Here is a 25592-nt window from a genome sequence, read left to right on the forward strand (position 1 = left end):
CACAAGTTTTTGTAGATTCGAATGTAGTTGTTATTATAGGTTATTATAATATCATTAAAACTTATCTAAATAAGACTTAATTTAATCAAAGTTAACCAAAGTTTGTCATCCATGTCCTTTGAAGTAAACCCATGCAGTATTTTTTGAGATTAGCCGAATTTTATATACCAACAGATAAACAGACAAAAATTATAAAAACTACTTTTGCCTTCGGCATAAATTGTAGATCACGCCCAAAGTATTCTTTAAAAAAAAATAACGTTCTGTTTTGACCACAGGTTTTGACTTTCCTAAGATTTTATTTTATGTATGTGTTACCGGAAATGTATGTAATCCGTCATTGTATACAATTCCTAGGAAATGTATATAATTCCTAAAATCGCACGGAAAAGTGTAAAATAAATTATTTTATACACATTTCCTAGGAAATCTATACATTTCCTAAATAGCTGTCGGAAATGTAAAACATTTAAGATATTGATATGTCGCAGGCAAATTGTATATAATCTGGCCGTTTACAAACGGTCGGCATTTTGTAGTAACTATGCCGATAATTTGTAATCAGAAATTTTTGGTTTGGATAAGGGGGTGGGTTAGGTTAGGTTCGTGTTTTTTATAAACACACAGAAATAGGAGCCCCACGAAGTGGGGCTCCGTCGGCTCGCGACCGTCTTTTTGTAGAATTTTAGAAAAAGACGAATTTTCGGCATATTAAAACAGCTAGTCGTAATGTAATACGGCGGATTATACAATCCGACTGCGCCAAATATACGCGGGGACAGCGGGACGAGGGGACTGATTACTTGCCAAATGAAAATTTGATTTTATAAGAATAAATATAAGTTGATTTTGTGATATTTACGTTAAAAGTTAGATAGTTGATTTTTAAAATGTTAATTAGTAAGATAATAATATGAACATAATATTATTACAATTTTACGGTATGACTGTTACCCGTTTGTATCAATAAGAGCTATAATAAAAAAAAATAACAACGTGTTTTATTACAGATAGCATTTACTTTACACATTTCCTAATACGATATTGGAATTGTATACAATTCCTAGGAAGATTGTACATTTCCTAGGATATGCATGCATTAAATAGTTTTTTAAACAATATTTTATACATTTCCTAAATGGTATCGGAATTGTACACATTTCCTAGGAACGAAAACTTAAACAAAATCCACACAAAATCTAATATTCATAATTTTATTGATTACAGCTTTATTGATTACATACATACATACAATACTTAATTATGATTTAATTTATTTCACAATTTAAAATACCAATTAATATAGAGGAACATAATCTCCATAGACTGCTTAATTTCTAATTTCTATACATAATCCTTAATTATTAATCCTATAGACGTGAAGTGAAGTCCCGTGTCTCCTAGTGGGGTATGGGTTAGATGCATTATCCATACATCTTCACCGTGAATCGAACCCAGACCCCTCGGTTACGCTTAGGCGTCAACATGGCGTCAACCATTGTACCAAGGAGGCTAGGCAGTCTAGTTACTAAGTATATACTTAGTACAAAGTTATTACAAAACTTCTGGTATATATTATCATCCTACTATGTAGTTTACTTAGTCTTTAGGATGAAGAAACTAAATGGCTCATTAGTAATATAAGGAAGGCAGAAGGACAAACTTTTAAATAGGTTTCCCTTGTGGTTTTATCTGCTTTCCTTGATTAGTATTTTGTTTTGGTCCACCGTGTGAAGGTCCCGGTCTAGTTTGACTTAATGATCTACCTTTAATGAAATTTGGTTTTTGACTAACCAAAGGCTCTGGTTCACTACTTTTACGTTTAATCAAACAGCGAAATACCAATTTGGAATTTCCAATAAAATGATTCAACATTATTAGGGGCATTACAGCACATTTGGCTTGACGAAAAACATCATTGACATCCATTGAATCACTGAAGCAGTGATCAGCAAACACCACCTTTCGTTTTACATTTTGAAAACTTGTAATATGTATCTCGTAAATATTTTGCATAGCTGCACTTTTAGTTCCCAAATATTGCACCAACCAATAAGCAAGTTTTTGAACAGTGTCAATTTTGAATGATAAAATATATACTTGTTTGTTCTGTTGGAACAAATATACGAATCGATGATCAGAGGTAGTAGAAATTTTTTCAATAGTTATATCTGAATTTGGCTTTTTATCACAGTTTTGAGGGTGAGACTCATGGAAGTGGTTCATTAAATCCTTGTGTTTTCCTAAAAAAGAAAAATTCGATTTTTTATACTATTTATTAACAAGCTTTGTCTGCAACAAAAAACATTCAGGATAATATCTGTGCCTCCAGTGAATAAGGGAGTAAGACGAGTTATTCCCTTTGGTTTTTATTGCACCATTGGATTCAGCTCGTCAAAATACACAACATATCAAAAGGTCATATCTCTAGCTGCGTCCTAACCCATTTTTTCGAATGACCCAAACGGTATAAGTAGGGTGTGATTAACGGTATAAGTTACCTTATCCATCATTTTAGGCAATCGCAAAGGAACTATTCGTCTCGAGTCAAAAGTACCCACGAACACAAAGACGTATGTGTAGTTATACTTTTTGAATAAAGACTTAATTCATTTTGTTCCATCAGTCCTAACACTATTTTAGTATAAACGCATTTGTGTCATTTTTCTAACATGAGCATAAAGGAACAACTCTTTTAGTGTCATTGGTTCAAGTGACGACATGAGACAGTTTGGCATTAATGCCGTGTTGCTATTGGTCTATTAATTGAATACTGCACGGAAACAACATACACACTATTCCTTATTATTTTTAAATCGTTTTTTCAATAAATCTGCAACAACAAATCTTTATATTTTTTAAAAAAGGTATTTATCAGTTAACTTGGGATACTAATATATTTCTATGGAAATTAACTATTTTTTGCAATAGATATTAAAAATACAGTTTAATGATATTATACTCTTTGTTTCTATAAATACAGAATGATTATTGAATCATTAAAAAAAAGCCAACAAAAATGTTAAACTTATATTTTCTTCTTATAATAATTGGGTAAGTTTTTAAAAAATAACTCGTTTTTAATCTTTTTTCAAATAAATTATCTATAGGTCTACCAGAATCTGATGGCATATTTATATTTAAGAAATAAAAGATTTTTATGTGGCAACTTATTTGACAACTATCAAATTGGATGTCAAATTATTTGTCTTTTTTGCAGTTGATGGATAATTTTTAGGATTTTGTCTAAAAAATCTTTGAAAATGTCGAAAAAGCCGCTGCGATCACAAGCAAGAGGTGTTGTTTATAATGTGTATAGAAAAACATTCGATGAAGAAGGGTCAAACACATCACAATTTTCAATTTTGAAGATTTTATTGGTAAATTGGACTTACCCGTTTTGATACTATAAATTAAAAAATATTATATGTAGGTAACTATAATATTGTTTGTTGATTAGAATACAATTTTATGAAAACTTATTACAGGAGTTTCCAATACGGCTATTCGTCAAGTCCAAGCTGTCCAAGTCAATTTTATAATGTGTGTCTGTGAATACTTACGAAAATAAACATAATTTTATTTTATTCTTATTTTATTTTATAAAAAATTATAAGCAGTTTTGATCTACATTATCATTATATCGATATTTTCACATGGCATACTGGTAAGGAATATACAAATATAGGTATGTGTAAATAATAATATGTATTACCTGTATAAAAGTAATTTGTATAATTGTATATTATACATGTAAGTATGTACCTACATAATATTAAGTGGATATCTCATTATTAAGTACAGTATTGTCCACTTATGTAATGTGAGTAATGATATTGAGGACAAAATAAAAAATAAGCAGTATCAAGATCGTTCAGTCCATTTTCCCTAGGGTTGCACACTCAAAATTTTGATTTCCCTAATTGCCATCAGATTCTGGTTTACCTATAACTACAATGATCAAGACAATAATACTATAGTCTATAATAGTCGCATAAAAAAAAAGTATTTATAACCAGTCTTGACAATTTATTATAAATATTGTTTTCTCCGCATATAGCGTTTTAGCCACTGTGCTTTGTTAATTTGCCTTTTTTATAGGAAAAAAATCCGCAATATCGATACTTCTTTGGTCCTGCATTTTCGTAAAAATTTTATGGATACTCTGGTACCACATATTTTGAAAAAATTGGGCTATTGTCACGTAGAATCTCTTCAAAGTGCGTGCCACAAGTCGTATTTGCATCCAAGGCACCTTCAAATCTGTGCTTAATTTTTTCATAAAATCTTTGCGGTATTTTCTTTATTTATCTACATTATCATAAAGTACACAAATTTCAAGCATAATAAGTCACATCATTTCTATAAAACCAAAACTGGCAATAATATAAGTCGTGTTGTGCGATTATGAACATAGTGCATAAGGGCATAAGTCGTTATATTGCAAAGAGTAAAAAAAAAATTATGTGAATACATTGAGTTATTCCATGAAGTACTCGTTCATAAGGCCACAACTACAAAAAAACACGAAAAAACTATATTTATGGAGTAATTACAATATGTGTTCATATGTAAAAATATAGTCTAACATCATATCTTCCACATACAAGCTTAAAATTTTGAATTAATAAAGATTTAGTATTGATATATAGTTTTTTGTCTCTCCTGAAAAGTGCTGTTTTTGAGTTATTCCCTTATTCACTGGAGGCACAGATATAATAGGCATGGCATGTAACGTTGTACATAAAAACATATTAAAACTGAAGTAAACAAAATAGGATAAAACCGATAAAGACTTAACTACTTACCAGACCACGAACAGGTTCCAAATGTTTTGCCAAGTGGACAATCAATCATCCTGAAAATACACTCCTTTAGATGTTCCTCCATGTCTTTCCTTGTTGATCTTATGATGCATCCCTTATTCTTGTTTGGACATGGTGTAACTGACTGTAAATATTGATATAATACAGTTTAATATCCATACAAAATAAAAATTATTTGAATAAATTTACATTTAAACGATAATACATATTTGTAACATTTTATTTGTTTAAAAATATTCGTGTCGTTATTTGATGATTTCAATCATCCAAACACTTCTAGAGTTCTCAAGAGACTTTAACTCATATTCTAAACTCATATAATAAAACCTTACCTGTGCCACCAAGTCTTCTAATTGCCAGTTTCTCATTTGAGTCATGGTTTGTCTACACATAGGACATATCGGTGGAGTTAAGTTACTGGTGCAGGTATTACATAAGCTGTGCCCGGACTGGCATTGGAATATTGGCACAGTCATAGCCTGAACACACACGGGGCACTGAGGGGCCTCCATCGTTTTCTTAAAATAAAATTGAATAAGTATAAGATATTATATCTACCACTTTCAACACTAGTTTTCAACTAGCAACCACGTTAAACTTCTTAATTTATAATATTAAATTTTTAAACAAAAGATAGTAATTTTAACTTAAAACACGAATGCAGTCAAATGGAAAATGTTATTAATGAATGAATTTTAGCGTTTTTATATGTTTTTATATGTAAGATCATTAGCAAATGAAAACACATTAAACATAATTAATTACTTACTTTTTATGATAAGTTAAGTGATAAATATTGATTCTGATTGATAAATAATCAGGGCCGTCTTAGACTATGCCGGGGCCCTTGGGCACACAAGAATTGGGGGCCCTTTGAAACATAAAGAAATCAAACTATAATAGGTATACAAATTTTTTCCCACAATTATATATTTTTTTGCCCTAAATTGAAACTTAAAGAAGTAATAAGAAACGAGAAAATTTCTATGTAAAAATTTTGTTCCATTTTTTTTATACATTTTACACAAAAATTACTTCTGACCAATCTCGTATGTTATCTTATGGTCTTTTGAAAAAACTTTATTTCCTTATTTTTTTTTATATAATTCATTTGAAACGCTGCTGCTGTAATGGCGATCAAAAGTTAACTTAAATTTAATTTAATTAAGAAATATTTTAAGAATTACTTTTTCAAATTACCTTTCTCTTTTTCAAATTTATCTTTTTAATTAGTGTCTGGATTTTTTCATTCGTAGCCGTTTCAAATTGATCAAAATTATTGCGTGCGTTATTGACATATTAATTTATTCAAGGCCTAGGCAAATGGCAAAAGTTAAAACGTTTGTCATCTATTCGTATAGAAATGGTCCTATGTGAACAGAATTCACTTAATTCTAGGACCTTTAAAACTACAAAATTTCATATACAGCAGAAAATTAGTAAAATTGTTCAAAGGATTACTAAAAATAAGATACAAAATTAACTGTCATTCCGGTACGTGAATTAAAAAACATTCCAGATTATAAATAATAAAAAAAAATTCGCGATTAAAAGATTTTATGATGAAACGATAAGTTTTATCATAAAATCATTCAGGTGTGAAGTGATTTAAGAAACGTGTGCATATTATAAGGATGGGATGAGTTTATAAATAGTTATATCTTAGAAAATGGTAGGAAGCTACATCTTAGGAAAATAATGTATTGATTCTTTTGTATAGATAATTTTATGATCTACAATTTGGGTAAAAGTCACGAAAATCAAAAAATCACGAAAAACCTATAGTATATTATCTATTGACTTTTAGGAATTTTTGAAGTGAAAACTTCTTTAGCGGCGTTGAGCACTTTTTCTGTAATGGGTATAAAATCTTAAACTCGCGTCAGGACACGTGACCTGATCGAAAAAGCGTAAGACGGATACCATTCCAAAATATCAAACATGCTCAACGTTAATAATCAAGTTTTCACTTCTGCTGGCACTCCCGGAGTGCAACCCGTCTTTTTTTCCTAGTAACAGAAGGATAGGAAATTTTAATATATTTTTGAAGTGAAACTTCTTTAGGCGCGTTGAGAGTAAAATTTCAAGGTCGCATCATAACAATACCTCGTATTGTACGTAGACTGATGATAACCGATCCAAGCCAACTTTTTAAAAGGGTATTGAGGAGATTCAGATTTTATAATATCAAAAAGGAAAGAAGCGAAATGGAGACGTCGTCTATTTTCCATGTTTAATAAACAGTCTTTATTCAGAACGTCATGAAGTAATTCAACGATTTTGGTATCTTATAATCTTGCCAAAGAAGTGGGCTATTTAGCACCGAAATAATTTTTCAAATCGCACCAGTAGTTCCCGAGATTAGCGCGTTCAAACAAAAAAACAAACTCTTCAGCTTTATAATATTAAGTATAGATTGTGTTTTTAATAATTTTACCAAATTTCGGCTGGATGGGAATTTTGGTCGTGGTCGTCGTCGTCCTTGGTAGTGTGACCGAAACATTAGCAAAACGTCATAAGCTTATATGAATTGCCAGCCACTTGTCTAGAGGCCCAGAGATTAAAGTTTTGTCACAACGCCCTTGTATGCTATTCTGTAAACTTAGACTTGTTATTAATTTTCATAATTGCCAAAATAATTCAAGTAAAAATATATTATATTACTTACGTTAATAAGTAAATAAATAATTCGAGTAAATGTCTGATAAGTTAATTATAATGGTGTTCGAATCACTCGAATTATTCCTATACATAGATGTTTTGATTCGAATAAATCTGAAAATGATCTGACGTTCTGGCAACGAGAAAAGTGTAGTGCTTTTTAATAAAATATTTTGAGATTTATGTGAGAAAAATTGTCGGTCCTACATCTCCTCCAGGGGGGCCCCCAGACGATGGGGGGCCCTGGGCACTGGCCCCCTGTGCCCCTATGGTAAAGACGGTAATGTAAATAATGTCTTGTTTGTATTGACAAAAAGCTATAAGTTTGAGAACAAACAGAAAATTCAAACAATAACGAATAAAACAACTCTATCACTTCCTGCAGTACCTACTCCATGTTTGATTATCATAAAGAGCGATAAAGAGTACCTACCTTTACTACCTTTTGTAATTATTATGATTACACGTCACATATGTATGATATCTAGATATTATATGGTACCATAATAAAACACGTACCGTAAAAAGAAACTCTGTAATTATAGCAGTAAGGTTCATATTTTCTTACGAATTAACGGATAGTGATTATGACTTAGGTTTTTCCCCTAATACATACCTACTCCAATGTTACCATAATTCGGTACATTTTTTTTTTGCTTTTCATGGCAAGAAGATGTGACTATTTGCCAGTGTAAAGTATGATAAAAGGTAAGGAAACAATTCGCGGTAAGGATTAAGGTGAGGAGATTTGGATTTAAGTCAGAGGAGTTGGGAAATATTTATATATACATAGATTACTATTTATATTATTATTTACATATTATACTTACTTACTTACTTCAACGGCGCAACGACCCAAAGAGGATCTTGGCCTCCGACACCAAAAGTTTCCAGGTTTCGCGCCTTAGCGCCCTGGTGTTGAGGTCTTCTACTTGAAGGATGTCCAGATCTTTTTGGACTTCGTCTCTCCAACGGTGACGAGGTCGGCCGACGGGGCGCCTACCGATCGGCTTGCTCATGTACACCCTCTTCGCAGCGCGATCGTTTGGCATCCTTTCTAGGTGACCGATCCATCGAAGGCGGGCAGCTTTTGTCTCACCAATAATGTTGGGTTCACGAATGAGATCTTCGATGTCTAGATTTTTCCTCATTCTCCAAGTTCCCTCATCAGTTTTTGTAGGTCCTAAGATTTTCCAATGTATTTTCCTTTCCGCAACTAAGAGCTTCTGTTCTTCTTTCTGGCTTAGTGTCCACGATTCGCACCCATACATAAGGATTGGTCTAATAATGGTTTTATAAATTTTGACCTTTGTTTTCCTGCTTATAATCTTGGACACAAGGATTTTATGGAGCGCTGCTGAGCATCTTAGTGCGTTTTGGATGCGGATATCTATTTCGGCTTCTCGGCGGTTAGTATCCGTAACGGTGCAACCTAGATATTTAAAGGAGTCTGTTCCTAGGTATGTAGTATCTCCGGTTACCAGATTTTTCCTACACACTCTGGTATCTTTGTACCTTTTCATATGTACCTAGGTATTCCGTTTTTTCCCCGCTTATCTTAAGGCCAATCTTAAGACCTTCCGATTCTTGTGTCTTAGCCATTAACGTAAGATCTTGTTCACGTTGTCCTAGAAGCGCTAGATCGTCAGCGTATCCAATAACTTTGTGATTGCCGTTGAGCTCAATCCCACCCTCAAGTATCAAGATTTTTCTAATAAGGTATTCTAGAGCAAGATTGAACAGAATTGGTGAAAGTGCATCTCCTTGTTTTAGCCCAGTGGTGACTTCAAATACATCAGTAAAGCCTCGACAAACCTTGACTTTCATTTTACTGGTTTCGGTAGCTACTTTTACCATTCTTACCAGTTTTTCAGGGATTTGGAAAAGTCTCAAGATGTTATAGAGTGAATCCCTGTCAACGCTATTATATCTATACTAATACTAATAATATTATAAAGAGGAAAAGTTTGTAAGTATGTATGTATGTATGTATGTATGTATGGTTTTCACGCAAAAACTACTGGACCGATTTCAAAAATTCTTTCACCATTAGAAAGCTGCATCTTTACTGAGCAACGTAGGCTATATTGCATTTTCAAAAAAATTAGAGATCCTTACCAAAAATGCAATAATGTAACCCAAGGTGTAAAAAAATCCTCAATAAAACTTCTGTCATCGCGTGCGCTGCGGAATCTATTGAAGATAGAACAAAAAAATGTTCTACGGTATTATAGAATGGATCAATATCTACAAGAAAGTCCGCGATACCATATGTCCATCTTCAATAGTTATGTTACTACAACAACTTTTTTACGTTTTCAAAGTAAATAGAAGTGCCGACAGTAATCAAACCATGTTATCCATACACATATATTAATCCTTATCCCATTAAATGATGTTTTATTATAGACTGTTTCAATACCAGCAAAATACTTTTTAAATGAAAAGAATTGGATATTCCATTCAAAAGATATAACGAATTTTTAAAAGTGTCAATCTACAGAAAATAGTAGGTATACTGTTCGAGCAGGCCGTAGTGCGGGGGTCACGGAGGAATTCTACCAATATGCGTCTTGACGGAACACAGTGGGGTTTTGGACGGTAGGAATCCGACATAACCCACGGCCCCTCCCCCGGAGGCCGTGGGTATCTATGAAAGATTTCCCCACTAAAACAAAAAAAAAAGGCCGTAGTGCGGGACGGGGTAAAGGTGATTTTCATGTGATTAAAAATTAAACCTATAGTCCGACCTATAGTAGACTTTTCACTGTAACGATATCGCTATCTATGCGAGTGAAACCGCAGGGCATTGCTAGTGCTTTGATAAAGTCCACAAATAGGATGTGAAGGCTCTGTGCATACTCCCACCTTTTCTCCATAATCTGTCTCAAGAGAAAGATTTGGTCTGTTGTGCTGCGGTTTTTTCGAAAGCCGCATTGATAATCTCCCAAGATTTTCTCTGTGTAAGGTTCTAGGTTCTGTGTATGATTATAACTATATATATTTTTTTTAAACGCTGACTTTTTAAAACTGTGACATTAGAATAATTATTATTTAGACATAATTTTATTAGGTATTTAATCGAATTAGTTCAATGTATTTTAATTAAGTCAAATTAATTTTCTAATGTATCAATATGTTATAAACTATACGATTGCATGCCAGTTCAGATGGCGAACACTGTTACGCAATACTTTGTAATACAAAACATCTAATGTAGGTACGTGTTCAAGCAATTAATAAATGAATTTGAATTTGAATTAGGCGACCCAGTATAATATACGAGAGTACTTTATACGCCGTGGGCAATATCGCTATTCCTCTGTAGTTGGAGCATTTTCTTCGGGAGCCTTTTTTGTGAACTGGGCTTATCACACCTATTATTAAAATTATTACCTATTAATAAATAATAAATCTTATATATAAAAATGAATCGCAAAATGTGTTGGTAAGCGCATAACTCGAGAACGGCTGATTCTTTTTTTTATTATATTCCTTGAAGTACGAGGATGGTTCTTATGTAGAGAAAACGTAAACACGTACCACGGGCGAAGCCGGGGCGGACCGCTAGTTTACATATGTAAATTTATATAAATTTACATACCTATTAATAAATTTAGGTACATATTATAAATACGTTTTATGTTACTAGATACAAATAGGTATAAATTTTAATATTATTATAACTTTAAATTATTACTTATTATAAATGATGATAACATTCACAGATAGCATTGTTTAAAATACCCAGTCTCGCAAGATGAGCTGGGCAACATGTATGACCAAGACGCATTCTTATAATAATGGAGGTTACAAGCTTACAGCCTGTAACTTTATTGAACCAAGGTTTAGTGGGAACGACTTCTTGTAACTTATAATATTGCTTTCCTTTATATAATGTACTTTGTTTCCAGAGATTTTCCCAAGACTCGTGCAAGTAAATTTTAGGCAAACTGACCAAGTCATGGCAATAACTCTGATAGGGAAACATGTCTCCACATCGCACAGCAGACCTTGCCAACTCATCAGCTTTTTCATTTCCTTGGATACCACTGTGACTTGGTATCCAAGCAAATGTAACCTTTGAATGAAAATTCTAATAATTTACTTTTAATATCAAAAATAATGGGGTACCTAAAAGGGTTTATTAAGAAATGAAAATTTGTGAAGACTTTGCAAGGAACTCTTGGAATCTGTAAATATAATTGTTTTTGGCAGTTTCATTAAGATTACATACTCTACGGCCTTAAGTATCCCTGCATTCTCCAGTAAAAACTGACGATTCTGGCGGAAGTTTATTTTTTATGTAAATGTTGTACTGCTGGTGAAACACTCCAACACCTACACAACTCTGAGGTGATGATTTTGATGCGTCAGTATAAATGTGATTATATTTTTCCCATTCTTTACAATTCAATGCATTTTTAAAGTCTATACAAGCATATGAATCATGTTTCGTTATGCCTATATTATAAACTATATCTGGGGATACAAGAAGAGATTTGAAATTATTACTAAATAGCGGCAACGCCGAAGACCGATGAATTGGGGAAGGTATAGACTTGATCGATATTTTTTTTCACTTTCAACATCCCTAAACTGAACACGTGGGACTTGCGACGTTGCCGTCCTGCTGTCGAGCGTTCGCGGTACGGACGCCGCGCTGTTGCCGCACCGTGCATTTTGTTTAAAAACCAATTATGTACATTATATACTCTTTGATGAAAACAAACGACCAGTCGTGCGCCGTACGACAAACGCACCTCTTCGGCACTGTAGCCTATATTACTTGCTCTGTGACTGTAGCGGTCCGATACGAAACGCATAAATTGAAAGAGCCCTAAGATGATTAGCAACCATCTCAACCAATACGAAACACTTTTCAGTGAATACAATATTGTAACGATGGACCACGACCTTTTTTGTTGAATTTGATATTTTTGGTTTTATTGCATTCTTTCTATTCTTTATAAATTTATAAGCATTTGAATGCCATAAAACCAAAAATATCAAATTCAAAAACTGTATTATTCAGCTATGTATGAAAATTATAACTTACGGTGTTTATGGTAACATATTATTATGTACCTACGTATAAATCTACCTTTGTCTCTAGCCTCCTATCTCCCAGACCTCTTCCAGACAAAAATAACGTACTAAAATTATGTAGGTAGTTCCTAAGGGCGTATTCAGAAGGAAAGCTTGAAACTTATAAGCGCTTACAAGGCGCCGACAAGTTTCAACAAGTTTCAACAAACTTGTCGGCGCCGATCAGCGCTTATAAGCGCATGTTCATACATTTTCCTGCGCGGGCTACCAGCGCTTATAAGCTTCAAGCTTTCTTTCTGAATACGCCCTATGTGTAGCTCCAGCTAGCCTAGCTAGGCGGATAGCTAGTATTTTATATGTCAAAGGGGACAGCATTTTCGTTGAAATCGTTTACACTGTAAAACTCAACCAACTATGTATCTACCTACCTAATAACCATCCTGGAGAGAACCACCCTATCCATTTGTGAAAATTGGTGCAGTAATTTTTCAGTTTATTGTGAACAGACAGTCAGAGCAGGCAGAGATCTATTTTATAATATTACTGAGTTGCCTTATTTCTTTATTTTCACAATAATTGTTAATGGTATTTTTTTAGAAATGTAATTCCCAAAAAAAGCTTTGAAATATGGAAGTTTATCAACCTTTTCTTTTGTTCAAGCTGGGACCACTTGACAAGTTGTTGGTGTAGTGGGGCAAGTTCGCGTCAAGTTTTAACTTTTAGTACTTTTTACATGCTTTCCTCACTTTGCTAAAAAGTTGTCAAGTTTCATCCTGGCAACATAAAAATTGACTTGTCATTTGATAAAGATTGGTTAACACCAAATCTAATATAACATTAGATAGGTAGTAATCTCAATGTTTGAATATTCATCAATGTGAACTGTCTATTACCTTGTCTCATTTAACATTTATCTCAGAACAGGTTAATGAAACTATGAGATGAGTTTAATTTTTTATTTTCTTACATACTAAATTCATTTCTTGGCTTTTGCTTCTCTGGTAGCTTTGCGTTCAGCTGCGCGTGCCAATTGTTTTGCTGCTTTAAGGTTACCCTTTTTGCAAAACCTTTGATTCCTCAAGAATTTGGGGTCCATCTGTAAATAATATTAATAAATGAGTTTTCTTTGTTGTGTAATTGCATTCTTGTTTCTTCTTTATTTCTATAGAATACTATAATGTAGATAGATCTAACAAGTATATTTTATTAATACATGATTTTGCTTATGGATGATTTCTATAATGTAGAGCAGCGTTTCCCAACCTGGGGTCCGCAAGTATATCCCAGGGGGCCCGCAGACAAATCAAGAAAATCACAAAAGCCGTAGTGACGACTTTTTCAGTTTTATGATGGAATAATCCATCAAGTAATGGGTGGATAAGCTATTTTATGCAAAAACACAGCAAAAAATCAATCAATTTTTAAAATAATATAGATTGACATAAGCGAATAAGTTTTTTTGGGGTCCTCGAATCATGATAAGGGGGCGCTAGGGGTCTGCATTTGGAAAAGGTTGGGAAAGGCTGACGTAGAGCATTTGTTGTATTAGCAGTGTCAGTGCTGATGTTCTAAAAATATTGTTATTGTACATATAAATATTAAAATAAAAAGATAAAAATTTTCAACAGCAATACATACAGTACATCTTAACTTTTCAAAGGGAAACAATGTTCATCAAAGAGTGATGGTAGGTTTTCCTACATTTAATCTTGTATGTGTATCCATCAAAAGTAATATTAATCTTCTTCTTATATATAAAAATGAATCGCAAAATGTGTTGGTAAGCGCATAACTCGAGAACGGCTGAACCAATTTCGATAATTATTTTTTTATTATATTCCTTGAAGTACGAGGATGGTTCTTATGTAGAGAAAACGTAAACATGTATCACGGGCGAAGCCGGGGCGGACCGCTAGTAATTAATATAATTGTTATCATTAACAATTAACTTTTAAAGGTTATACATTAACATATTCAAAGAAAATAAGAATATATGTAATTGTGTTGCATTGCTCCTATTTTGATTTAAGTACAACAATTTTCTATCATGTGCAGAAATTGACTGAATTCACATTTCTGCTTTGTAAATAAAAAATCCATCGTTCTTCTATACAAGACCATAACAGTTGAAAGACCCAATTTGAAAATTATGGTATGTAAATAAATGCTAAGTAGTTAAAATTTTATGTCTAACAAAATATGTAGACTCAAATTACTGAGCATGAAAATACACACATAACAAGTAGGTCCTTCAATTAAAAGCTTGAATAAAATATGATATTATATCACATCTTAAGTAAATAACGTAGATACTTACACCAAGAGTAGATTCATGTCTGAACTTAGTAGGCTTTTTGATACCATTACGGTGAGCCTTGCGGTCTGAAAGAAGATTACGTGTGGTTTATTATATGTTGAATTATAAATCAATTATCGATGAAGCTAAAAATAAACCAAGTAATTTATTTACTTACTTTGGTTATGATTTGTGTGGTTCTTCGACTTTGCCATTTTTTATGAGATAGGATACAAGTCCTGAAACCAAAATATAAACAAAAAAATATAAACAAGCACTGTATTTATGGATTTCAATCAATTAACACATCAAATAATAATGGATTTCATTGATATTTTAAAATTATTTAGTGTAATCACAATAACACCAACCTACGGCAGAAAGCAACTTAGAAAAAGAAGTGCCAATGTCAAAATTTAAACCGTTTTCATGTCAAGCCTGTCAGTCATATTAACATCCAAAAAAAAAGGTAGACGTGTGCAAACTGCAAAACTTGGTGCAAAATAATGTGATCACCTAAAAGGGGTGACAGACGTACGAGTAAGTACGCGAACTTGTGGCTCGACATTGAGATAATATTACTACGTATGGAGGAGACACCACGAACAAAATCTGTGCGCCATTTTTTTGCTCTAACTAAGTTTTAAAAATTATTATCTAGTTAGGTACTTACCGATGAAAGTTATTCCTTTGCACTTTTCCGTATTATTTGTATTATTTGTGCAATATCGTAACACACACGAAGGCATATTTGATGCGTTTCACTTTAAAACCATTAAAAAAAACCGCTCAACATACGCCACATGGCGTATGTTGAGTGGAACATAAGTGATGTAGGCGGTGTCGTCTCCATATTAATATTATCTCAATGTGGCTCGACGACCTTTTTCGCTCTTGTGTCACCCCAAGTACGCGTACTTAAAAACCGTCGAGTAAGTTCGTTGACGATCCAACATGTTTGAAATTTTACTCGTAGCCCGCCTTCGCTCGCACGTCTGTCACCGCCGCGAGCCGCGAGCCTAGCCTGTCTAGCTATAATAGGTGTTACTAAGTGCAAAAGTTCAATTAATTTCGTCTTCTTCTTTTAGTTTTATGAAAATAATTTAATATAATTAATATGAATGAATATAATATAATTGAATATTGGCGAAGGTATCTTTGAATCACGCCAAGGAAGTTTCACTCCTGACGCGTGGGCTCGGCGCACACGCTCTTTTTTTGTAAAGTACCCTCAAAATATAATAGTAAAAACGAAAATATATCCTTCAATTTTTGAACATTTATTTTGTTAGAATGCTATTTACTTAAAAATAAGTGCTGGTTATTAAATTAAAAATGTCTATATTTAATTCCTGAATAACATAAAATTCCCTCTGTTGATGACATAGAGACATTCGATATCGGTGACACGCGAGAAGCTACTGACCAAGCTCTTGCGTGTGTCACCGACGTCGAGCCGAGTAAGTACGCGAACTTTAAAACCGCGATTTTAAAGTTTGTACGTCTGTCAGCCCTTTAAGAGCAATAAATCACAGAATGTGATTATTGAAGATAGAAAACATACGGTAAGAGAAAATGTGGTATTAATAGTTATGTCACCGTCATCTGGTTGAATCTGCTATTTGATTGAATGACTAGCGCGTTTATTGAATGATGACATTCAATATAATGACTAGGCCGAACTTTGATTTAACAAGATTTAAACAGAGGCCATAGCAGATATAATATAACGCTCAACATATTGTTGAAAGACTAGCGGGTTCATTGAATGACGACAGACTTTACGTTTTCCTGTTTCCAAACGTCCAGAAGAAGTCGGCTGCGAGCCGACGCACAGTGGTTCCAAATTCAAGTTTCATGGACACAGGATTCAATGTTGGTCTATCGCGCTGATTTTTTTTTTTCAGGACACCTATCAATTTTTTCTGATGGTAAAAATCCCCTAGGCGTATAGTTTTTGAGAAAAAAATTGTTGAGTTTTTTTGAATGGAGAAAAATCTTTATTTTTTTTTCTCGCGTTGCTTTAAATTGCGGCGGCTTAGGTTCATATATTAAGTTAGTCCGGATGATATAGTATCCAGAAAAAAAAATTGCTGCATCGACTTGCAGCCTCACGCAGGAATGATCGATAAAAATTTCAATTTTCCTATGCTCTTTTCTCTTGTATTTCCTGCGTTTTGTTGCTCAATACTTGCTCATTCGTACTCCCTACATCACATTAATTAATATTGAGAACATTTCAGCCCACTAAATACGGTAAGAAATTTTTTAAAGTGAAACTTTTATTACATCGTCTCAAACTTTTTGGTCTGTGTAGCGCATGTCGCGTGTATCGCGGCTGCCGAGTAGGTATACCTACTCGGCACGCGACATGCGCTACACAAAGCAGTGTTCGGAACTGTTCGAACAGTTTCACTTTTACCGTGGTTTCATAAAACCACACAACATTTTTTTTATATCATAAATATTTGCAAGAAACAAATACATATTTGCAAAAAACAGTCAATCATAAAATAAGTCACAGGTATAGATTGTCTAATCTAAAAATGAACGCCCCTCCACTGTGTTTACGCTCACTTTCAAAGTACGTGTATAGACGCAATACACACAAATTGGTCTGCCTCATTGGTCGTTCAGTCCTCCAGTCCCGTCCATGCCCGAACGACAGGACCAGTTGGCCAACTAGTGCATAAATGACGCGATGCACGATAGAACGGACGTGTCATTCCGTACATAGCGCGCTCTCCCCGCCATACAATGCTAGGCACCTGAACTGATCGCCCGATTAGTTGACAAATCAGTGCGCGAGTGTCAAAGTTTGCAGTAGAATCGACGCGCGCACACATATAAAGTGGTTCAATAATTATTTGTCCTCACACATTGAAACAATTAAGTTTAGTGGAGGGGCGTTCATTTTTAGATTAGACAATCTATACAACGTAACCCGTGCCTAGAAAGCAATTAGGTAACGACATCAACTAATCTGGAATGCGGTGTTAGTCCCAGTTAGTTCCAAGTATATAAACAACCTCGTTAACTCCCAATCTTTAACGAGGTCCAAGTATATAAACAACCTCGTTAGCTATAACGAGGTTGTTTATATACTCGGACGCATTTAATCCTGCATGCCCTTACTACCTGAGTACTCTTAATTGATATAAATAAGCCGCACATTAAACTGAGCTCCATTATATTTCCGACATTTACGTATACTATACAATGGCTGGCTTGAGTACTAATTTGGATATGTTCCTGATTATGAGGAAATTTGGTGATTTGAAGAATTACAACCATTTGTTTGAAGTTATCATCTCAAAAATCCCATATGAACTGTCTGAAGAAGATCGCAGTAGACTCAAAGATTTTTCTCGCAGAGTTATACAGCATATTATAACGAAGAAATGGTCTGAGTCAAGCCGATCTCTGAAGACGTTTCTGAATCAGGAAAACAATAAAAGGTGGTTGGAATCTGACATCCAGTGGCCTATTTGTGATTCGGTGGACTTGAATGTTTTGTTTGGAGCTTGTGCGGATGTAGATGAAGAAACTCCAACCAACTTTTCTTCTTCTATAGTTGAATCAGTTCCATCAACGTCCACTACTGAAGCAAGTACATCCACTGAAAAGATATCTAGAGTTCCATTCCAAGATTAGAGCAATAAACAAAAAAAACGACGATCCGACTCTACTATGAGTGAAAAAATGAAGAGGAACTTTTTTATTGCTTTAGTGAAAAGTTAAAAGCTTACGGCAAAGCAGCTTTTGAGAAAATTTTAGAGCATTTAGAAAAATACTCTGCTAACTATACCAAGTGTATCAAAATTTTTGTTTATTAAAAAGAAGCAAGACATTTCTGAAGACGAAAAATCTTTGCTGGTAGAATCTGAAAATATTTTGGATCCATTAGCATAAAACAGCTGTTTTCATGGCTACGGAAGAAGCCCTTTTATGTGCTACCAACTACTTCAGTTGTTTCAATGGGTGGTAGTTGTCGACTATGTATGCCTAAAATACCAAGAAATTTATTAAAGTTCATCCATCCCTAATCGCATTTATTTATAATCAACACATAAACAATCTCGTTAGCGCTTGGACTTAACTGGGACTAACACCGCATTCCAGACTCTCTGCTGTGATTGGTTGTTGTCGTTACCTAATTGCTTTCTAGGCACGGGTTACGTTGTACTGTGACTTATTTTATAATTGACTGTTTTTGAAAATTTTTAAGATATAAAAAATGACTTACCGTATTTAGTGGGCTGAAATGTTCTCAATATTAATTAATGTGATGTAGGGAGTACGAATAAGCAAGTATCGAGCAACAAAACGCAGGTAATACAAGAGAAAAGAGCATATCAACATTGAAATTTTTACCGATCATTCCTACGCGGGGCTGCAAGTCGATGCAGCTATTTAATTTTTTTCTGGATACTATATCATCCGGATTTACTTAATATATGAACCTAAACCGCCGCAATTTAAAGCAACTCGAGAAAGAAAAAAAAAAATTAAGATTTTTCTCCATACAAAAAAAAACTCAACAATTTTTTTAAAGTGAAACTTTTATTACATCGTCTCAAACTTTTTGGTCTGTGTAGCGCATGTCACGTGTATCGCGGCTGCCGAGTAGGTATACCTACTCGGCAGCCGACCGACACGCGACATGCGCTACACAAAGCAGTGTTCGGAACCGTTCGAACAGTTTCACTTTTACCGTGGTTAATCATAAAACCACACAACATTTTTTCTCAAAAACTATACGCCTAGGAGATTTTTACCATTAGAAAAAGTTGATAGCTGTTCAATTATCTGTCTTGAAAAAAAAAAATCAGCGCGATAGACCGACATTGAATCCTGTGTCCATGATACTTGAATTTGGAACCACTATGCGACGGAGCCCCGCGGGGCCCCACAGCGAACCTAACGCAAACCAACGATGACGCTTTAGGACGTTGAGTCAACACTTTTGAACGTTACTTACATTAATTGTGGTTACACATAAAACAGATTTACGAGTTGTACATAGGTATGTCATTCAATTAAATGTCGCAATTGAATGAACGCGCTAGAGTCCAGACCTTAGATTAAGGATTGGTCTCCGCGCGCGCGCTACGACTAGATACCGCCCCACCTAAAAACAATAGCTCTGTGAGTGCGGCAACTCATTTCTGTAGTGTGTGTTAGGCAATTTGTAAAGACGCTAGTGTGTGTGAAGAATTGGGCTGCCAGCTACATAAATTTTACCTCATAAATGGGAAATCTGCCATCTTGGAAAGAAGTTTGAAAAATATATTTTTTCATCCTGACCTGGCCGGGAATCGAATCCATGAACGATTTGAGTCGCATGACTCAAATCCACTTGCGACGCTACTATACTATAGTCACAAAGGTTGATTAAAAGTAAAAAAGCGGAAATAAAAAAAATAACATACTAAATGAGTCAGTTAAACATGGTTAAACAGAAATAAATTATTGTTATTATACTCTTTTATATATGTATTAGTAATAGTATTGAAAAAAAAAGTTCAAATTATTGCTAAAAGATTTCCTCAACCACGTGTATTTTTTTGGATATGCAATACGGCAACACTGAATGGCGTCGTATTTTCGTAGAAAAAAATTTCGAAGTAAAGGAGAAATTTCGAATAATACGATACTTAGTGATGGTACGTGATCCCAGTGTCTTTCTTATTTTTTGTTGTATTATTTTTAAATAGTTTTATGGCACAAATAGGCATTTTACTTCAGATTTTGTTCAAAATCTTTATAAACTATCGGTTCGCCCTCTCCACACAATGCTTGTGACACGACTGGCTTGGGTACGCCGAATTCGGCGTACTTTTAGTTGCCGCATTTTTCAAGTACGCCGGCGGCATCTAGTCGTAGCGCGCGCGCGGAGACCAATCCTTAATCTAAGGTCCAGACGTTCAATCAAATAGCAGATTTGACCAGATATCTGCGACAGTTATATGATTATATACTATTCCCAATATTATCTAGCTATAATTATTTACTCTGTGATTCCGTCGTGATTCCCAATATTTATACAGGCAACTAGTAAGGAAAACGTCAAATGTAAATTTTTTGAGTGATGGCTGTAAGTGACGTGTTGATTTTTGAAACATAAAGATATTCTATGGATTTTATGGCAGATTTTTAAGATTAGTTTGCTCATTTAAAAGTTATTAATTTTATCAATCAAGATGGTAGTTTTGGAAGAAGAAAGTGGTGATGGACAATCAATTACAACCGAAGAAGGAGAAAAAATTGATAACAAAATAACCAGCTCGTTATCTTTAGAAAGTATCCTTTTATACCGAAGTGAATTAATTGTAATTTTTATGAGGAACTGTACTATATTATCCTATCTTTTAAATTGATTTGAATTGACTATTGTATCTTATTATCACTCTTAATTTTTAGGGTTGTTACCAGTTAAAACAATAGATTCCTCTAGCAGTATGCTTCATCATAATAATATAATTTTGCCAAATTGACGCTAAATACTTTTTTCCGATTTTAAAGAAGAAAGGGAGGAATATTCACAACTTATCTCTGTTCTTTTTGTTTTTGTTGGTATCCTCAGATCTCTCAATGGGGTAAACCAATTGAATGCTTCTAATTTAAAAGCTGATGCTTCCGCTGTGGTATTATTGCACTTAAGTTGCATAAGAGCTAGCGGGCACGAGCAACTTTGTCTCCGCAACTATTTTGTGTCTCCCACCCATGGGCTAGTATGAAAGTGCGCGCACGTAGCGACGCAACTCCCCATACAAATTGATGGGAGAGACAAAATAGTTGCGAGACAAAGTTGCTTGTGTGCGCCAGCTCTAAGTCTTGACTTTGTGACTATAAGGGACATTGTTTTATTTTATTTTCTTCAATAAGATGTTTTTAAGTTGATAAAATTAACTATTCAATAATAGTGAAGAAATTGGTTATGAACATTTTATGTATAATATCCTTAAATAAATCCAGTATTTCGCATCATCAAAGATGCACAGCAGCAGCATGGTCTCCGTCATGGGGATTATCAGAGATATAGAGGATATTGTTCCCGGCGGATCAGGCGTTTACGGAAAGTGTTAAAAATCCCACAGGTACTATGTTTTTCTGTTAAATTGGTACCAAAATAGCATGAGCATATGGATAGAATAAATTAGTTTAAAACAGCATTATGGTAAGCAGGTTTCTTTTCATTGATAGCCCTGGTAGATATTTAATAACTTCTGACATGTATTTTTTTAATACATTATTCATATTTTAACTAAACTGAAAATTTTCAGAAGTTGTAAATGTAAAGTTACTTGATTATACTTTACATTTTACATTTATTTTTAAATGCACATATACTCTGTGTCTAATAAATATTCTTTTTTTAATTAATATAATTAGAATAAAATGTAAATCTTGCAAACCTGTTTTTGTTTAGGGTGATCGACGACATTACCGCCGGAAAGATGTTACTACAACTCATTTAACATCTGCGACATCTGAAAATCGATTGCTATGTGTACCATTGCTTCAAGCGGAACGTGCCTGGGCTCACGCAATGCAATTACGCCAAGAAGCCAATACTGAGCCAAGGAAGAAGTTTCATCTTGTCTCTAGACTAAAGAAAGCATGTTCCCATGCACATATGCTATTGCAGTTATGTGAGGTATTGTAGAATATTCAAAAAATCTTATATTATTATTTATGTCACCATACAATGTCACATTCTTACATTTTTTTCATTCAAAACAATTTTTTTATTATACATTTCATTAGAGAAGAAAAGAAGGAGGCCAACTCACGGCGTTTAGCGCACGCATTTAGGAGCCCACGGTGCCTAAACTCGCTCGCTCGCAGTGTTGACACTTGTGATATTTACCTGAAGTGAAATTATTTTTTATACTTTGAAATAAAAAAATATTTAAATTATATAATAAAAACTAAAACAATCTACAAAAATAAACAAAATTAAATAAAACAAACGTTTTGAAGTAAAACTTCTTCAGCTTATATTTGACATGGGGGCCGTTGGTTGATATTTGCTTGTCAATATAATTGGCGAAGTACCTGTAAAACCACATATTTTAATGAGAAAAAGATAATTTAATTAATTAACTGTTAGCAAAGCGGCGTATGCGACGCGCGCACGCAGCTGGAGGCGGGCGCGTACGCGGCGTGGCTGAGCGGCGCGCTGCTGGTGGAGCTGCAGCAGTGGCGCCCCGCCGCGGAGAGCCTCAAGCGCGCGCAGATCGTGCTCGAGAAGCTGTGCGCCGCGCTGCCGGAGGACGAGCGCGCGGTGTACAAGCAGAAGGTTGGTGAATGGTGGCGTTTTTTAAGATTTTTTAACGCGAGAAAAAAAATAAAGATTTTTCTCCATACAAAAAAAACTCAACAATTTTTTTTCTCAAAAACTATACGCCTAGGGGATTTTTACCATTAGAAAAAGTTGATAGGTGTTCAATTTTCTGTCTTGAAAAAAAAATCAGCGCGATAGACCGACATTGAATCCTGTGTCCATGATACTTGAATTTGGAACCACTATGCGACGGAGCCCCGCGGGGCCCCACAGCGAATCTAACGCAAACCATCTAATCGTGGTCGAGAAGCTGTGCGCCGCGCTGCCGGAGGACGAGCGCGCGGTGTACAAGCAGAAGGTTGGTGGCGTTTTTTAAGGCTTATAATTTGGTGCCTACTAGGGCAAGACCACATCTTGCTGACGGGTCTGCGGACGCGGTTCTACCGAATACCCGCGGCCCCGTCAATGAAGCGGCACGGCGGAACACAGTGGAGTTTAGTTTGTAGGTCCCTGCACTCAGCAGGGTGAGTCCCAGGGCTCTTTCCCCGAGTGCCCTGGGTATGCCTAAATGCATTCTCCACTATTAAAAAAAAAAGACCACATCTTAGCTTAACAACAGGCCAGATTGTGGACCGCTTAATGTCAATAATCTATAAAACGAAGTTGAAAAATCGCTTTACAGATTAACAACATAAAGCTTGCGAGTGAAAACTTAAAGTTCAAAATAATAAATGATATTACACTTGAAAAATATTGCGCTCCGTCATATCTGCGCCCTTAGACACAGTCAAATAAAAAAAGTATAATTTCACTCAAAATGATGAAGCATTTGATTTGTCCTGATTATTATTTTCATTTCATCATATAATTTTTTATATCAATCAATTTTTTTATATTGTTTTATGCAGGTACTTTATTATTAACTGCATTTCGTTACATAAAATTTACTTGTACAGGTTGAAGAGTTGAATCCGAGCCTTCGTTATTGCGCGTACAATATCGGCGACGAATCGGCGGCCGGAGATCTGGTTGCTATGCGCGGTCAAGGGCTCATCGAAAACTTGGACTCTTTGATGGCGCAAGCTAAGTACGTATGCTCTTAACGGGTTTTCGGTTTATATGTGGTAAATAATGTAGTCTAACATGGTCAATCTTAATTCTTGTCATTTAAATGGTATTCAGTGCAATTTAGTAACATTATTTGAATAATTTTTATTTATTTATTTTTTACTTTCACTGGTAGAGATGAGTGATTAATAGTTATTTATAATAACTTAACATTTCACCAGGGAATCGCGTTCTGGCGTGATGCATGAAGTGGAATGGCGAGGTCGTCGAGTGACAGTAAGGCCGGAAAAGGTGCGACTCTTCCTCATCGCGCTGCAAGATCTGGACAAGTCCGTAGAAAACGCGACCACCAGCCAAGCCAAGATCGATATCCTCGAGAATATACTCATGGACTGCAAGGACGCCATATCGGCCATCAAGGATGAAATCAAAAACGATCCCAAGCTAAAGTCCGCGTCCGAGACACAAATGTCCGGAATCAACTATCTGCTCTCGTACTTGATGTATATTAGACTCATGCGCACGATCCATAGAAACAATCTGATGATCCAACAAGCTGAGGATGCGCGCAAGAAGAACACGCCGATCGATGGGAAGAAAGTGCGCCCGCAAGATTTGACCAGATTATATGAGATCATCTTGCAAAACTACACGGAATTACAGCAACTGCCCGGCTTCGAGGAAGACAGTGCGTATCAAAAAGATGTGGAAACCGAAGTAAAAGCCTACAAGGCTTTCCGCTGCTATTATATAGCTCAAGTGTTGACCACTTTGAGACGTTTTAGAGAAGCTTTGGCGATGCTCGAGCGGTGCAGTGCTTACACTGCAGAGTCGATCGCGAATAAACATCAAGATAAGCATTTATTGGACAAATTGCAATCGCTTCAAAAAGACATAGAGACTTGTAAATTCGAAGTTCACGCTGATTCTGTCCTCGAAGATGAAGATGATGATGAGGAAATTAAATACACCTCCAGCGGCAAGCCATACAAAGACAAGAAGCCGCTAGTCGACCGTTTAGATGAATATCGCGAAGATACCCAAGTTCTGACGAAAAATCCGAACATTTATAAACTTCCCCCACCTATGGAAGCTGTACCGTGTAAGCCTTTGTTCTTTGATCTTGCGTGCAATTTCATTGAATTCCCCAACTTGGACGATAAAACTGGCGTCGCAAACAAGAAGCAAGGAGCCGGTATCACTGGACTCGTTAAAGGTTTCTTGGGCTGGGGCAAGGGAGGCCAATAACATTGTCACAACTGGTGTAAGGAAAAATATTACAAAGGCATTTGTATTTGTTGCTTGTTTTAATATATTTGTCCATGAAATGTGTTGTTTTTTTTTACAATTATACCAAGGGTTATAACGAAATAATAAGTTCTATAACAAAAATATATAACAC

The 25592-nt window shown here is 34.9% G+C and overlaps 3 protein-coding genes across 5 annotated transcripts; 1 reads left to right on the plus strand and 2 right to left on the minus strand.

Moving 5' to 3' along the window:
* Positions 1-1171: 1171 nt before the first annotated feature.
* Positions 1172-7884, minus strand: LOC149486429 (E3 ubiquitin-protein ligase sina-like). 3 transcript variants are annotated; one of them, XM_089698017.1, is made up of 5 exons: positions 7774-7884; positions 5596-5636; positions 5159-5344; positions 4809-4950; positions 1172-2243 (listed from the first exon to the last, which is right to left on the minus strand). In XM_089698017.1, exons 3-5 carry the CDS (start codon positions 5336-5338, stop codon positions 1666-1668), a joined length of 900 nt encoding a protein of 299 aa, XP_089554143.1. In that variant the 5' UTR covers positions 5339-5344; positions 5596-5636; positions 7774-7884; the 3' UTR covers positions 1172-1665. The 3 variants fall into 3 exon arrangements, with proteins under 3 accessions (XP_089554143.1, XP_089554142.1, XP_089554144.1); XM_089698016.1 differs by lacking the exon at positions 7774-7884 and having other exon boundaries at positions 5596-5645; XM_089698018.1 differs by lacking the exon at positions 7774-7884 and having other exon boundaries at positions 5159-5332; positions 5596-5637.
* A 5594-nt stretch (positions 7885-13478) lies between these two features.
* LOC149486430 (large ribosomal subunit protein eL29-like) lies at positions 13479-15298 on the minus strand. Its single transcript, XM_089698020.1, has 4 exons — positions 15204-15298; positions 15011-15071; positions 14854-14918; positions 13479-13632 (listed from the first exon to the last, which is right to left on the minus strand). Exons 2-4 carry the CDS (start codon positions 15045-15047, stop codon positions 13513-13515), a joined length of 222 nt encoding a protein of 73 aa, XP_089554146.1. The 5' UTR covers positions 15048-15071; positions 15204-15298; the 3' UTR covers positions 13479-13512.
* Positions 15299-20902: 5604 nt separating this feature from the next.
* Srp68 (signal recognition particle 68) lies at positions 20903-25518 on the plus strand. Its single transcript, XM_089698033.1, has 6 exons — positions 20903-21135; positions 21811-21932; positions 22265-22492; positions 22949-23137; positions 24079-24209; positions 24412-25518. Exons 1-6 carry the CDS (start codon positions 21036-21038, stop codon positions 25436-25438), a joined length of 1797 nt encoding a protein of 598 aa, XP_089554159.1. The 5' UTR covers positions 20903-21035; the 3' UTR covers positions 25439-25518.
* The last annotated feature ends 74 nt before the right edge of the window (positions 25519-25592 follow it).

The sequence above is a fragment of the Colias philodice genome, chromosome 8 (assembly GCF_061535455.1).
Source record: "Colias philodice isolate Cphi_HAF_F1 chromosome 8, ilColPhil1 Martin Lab GWU primary, whole genome shotgun sequence".
Classification (NCBI taxonomy): domain Eukaryota; kingdom Metazoa; phylum Arthropoda; class Insecta; order Lepidoptera; family Pieridae; genus Colias; species Colias philodice.

What these genes read in the sequence shown, in the direction of transcription:
- LOC149486430 (XM_089698020.1), bottom strand. Translation starts at nt 15,047, where the DNA reads ATGGCAAAGTCGAAGAACCACACAAATCATAACCAAA. An exon ending in CCACACAAATCATAACCAAA is followed by an intron (nt 14,919 to 15,010) that starts GTAAGTAAATAA and finishes ATCTTCTTTCAG; the next exon opens with ACCGCAAGGCTCACCGTAAT. An exon ending in GACATGAATCTACTCTTGGT is followed by an intron (nt 13,633 to 14,853) that starts GTAAGTATCTAC and finishes TATTATTTACAG; the next exon opens with ATGGACCCCAAATTCTTGAG.
- LOC149486429 (XM_089698017.1), bottom strand. Translation starts at nt 5,338, where the DNA reads ATGGAGGCCCCTCAGTGCCCCGTGTGTGTTCAGGCTATGACTGTGCCA. An exon ending in TAGAAGACTTGGTGGCACAG is followed by an intron (nt 4,951 to 5,158) that starts GTAAGGTTTTAT and finishes CAATATTTACAG; the next exon opens with TCAGTTACACCATGTCCAAA. An exon ending in TGGAACCTGTTCGTGGTCTG is followed by an intron (nt 2,244 to 4,808) that starts GTAAGTAGTTAA and finishes TTTCTTTTTTAG; the next exon opens with GAAAACACAAGGATTTAATG.
- Srp68 (XM_089698033.1), top strand. Translation starts at nt 21,036, where the DNA reads ATGGTAGTTTTGGAAGAAGAAAGTGGTGATGGACAATCAATTACAACC. An exon ending in CAGCTCGTTATCTTTAGAAA is followed by an intron (nt 21,136 to 21,810) that starts GTATCCTTTTAT and finishes AAATAAATCCAG; the next exon opens with TATTTCGCATCATCAAAGAT. An exon ending in GCGCGGTGTACAAGCAGAAG is followed by an intron (nt 23,138 to 24,078) that starts GTTGGTGAATGG and finishes TTACTTGTACAG; the next exon opens with GTTGAAGAGTTGAATCCGAG.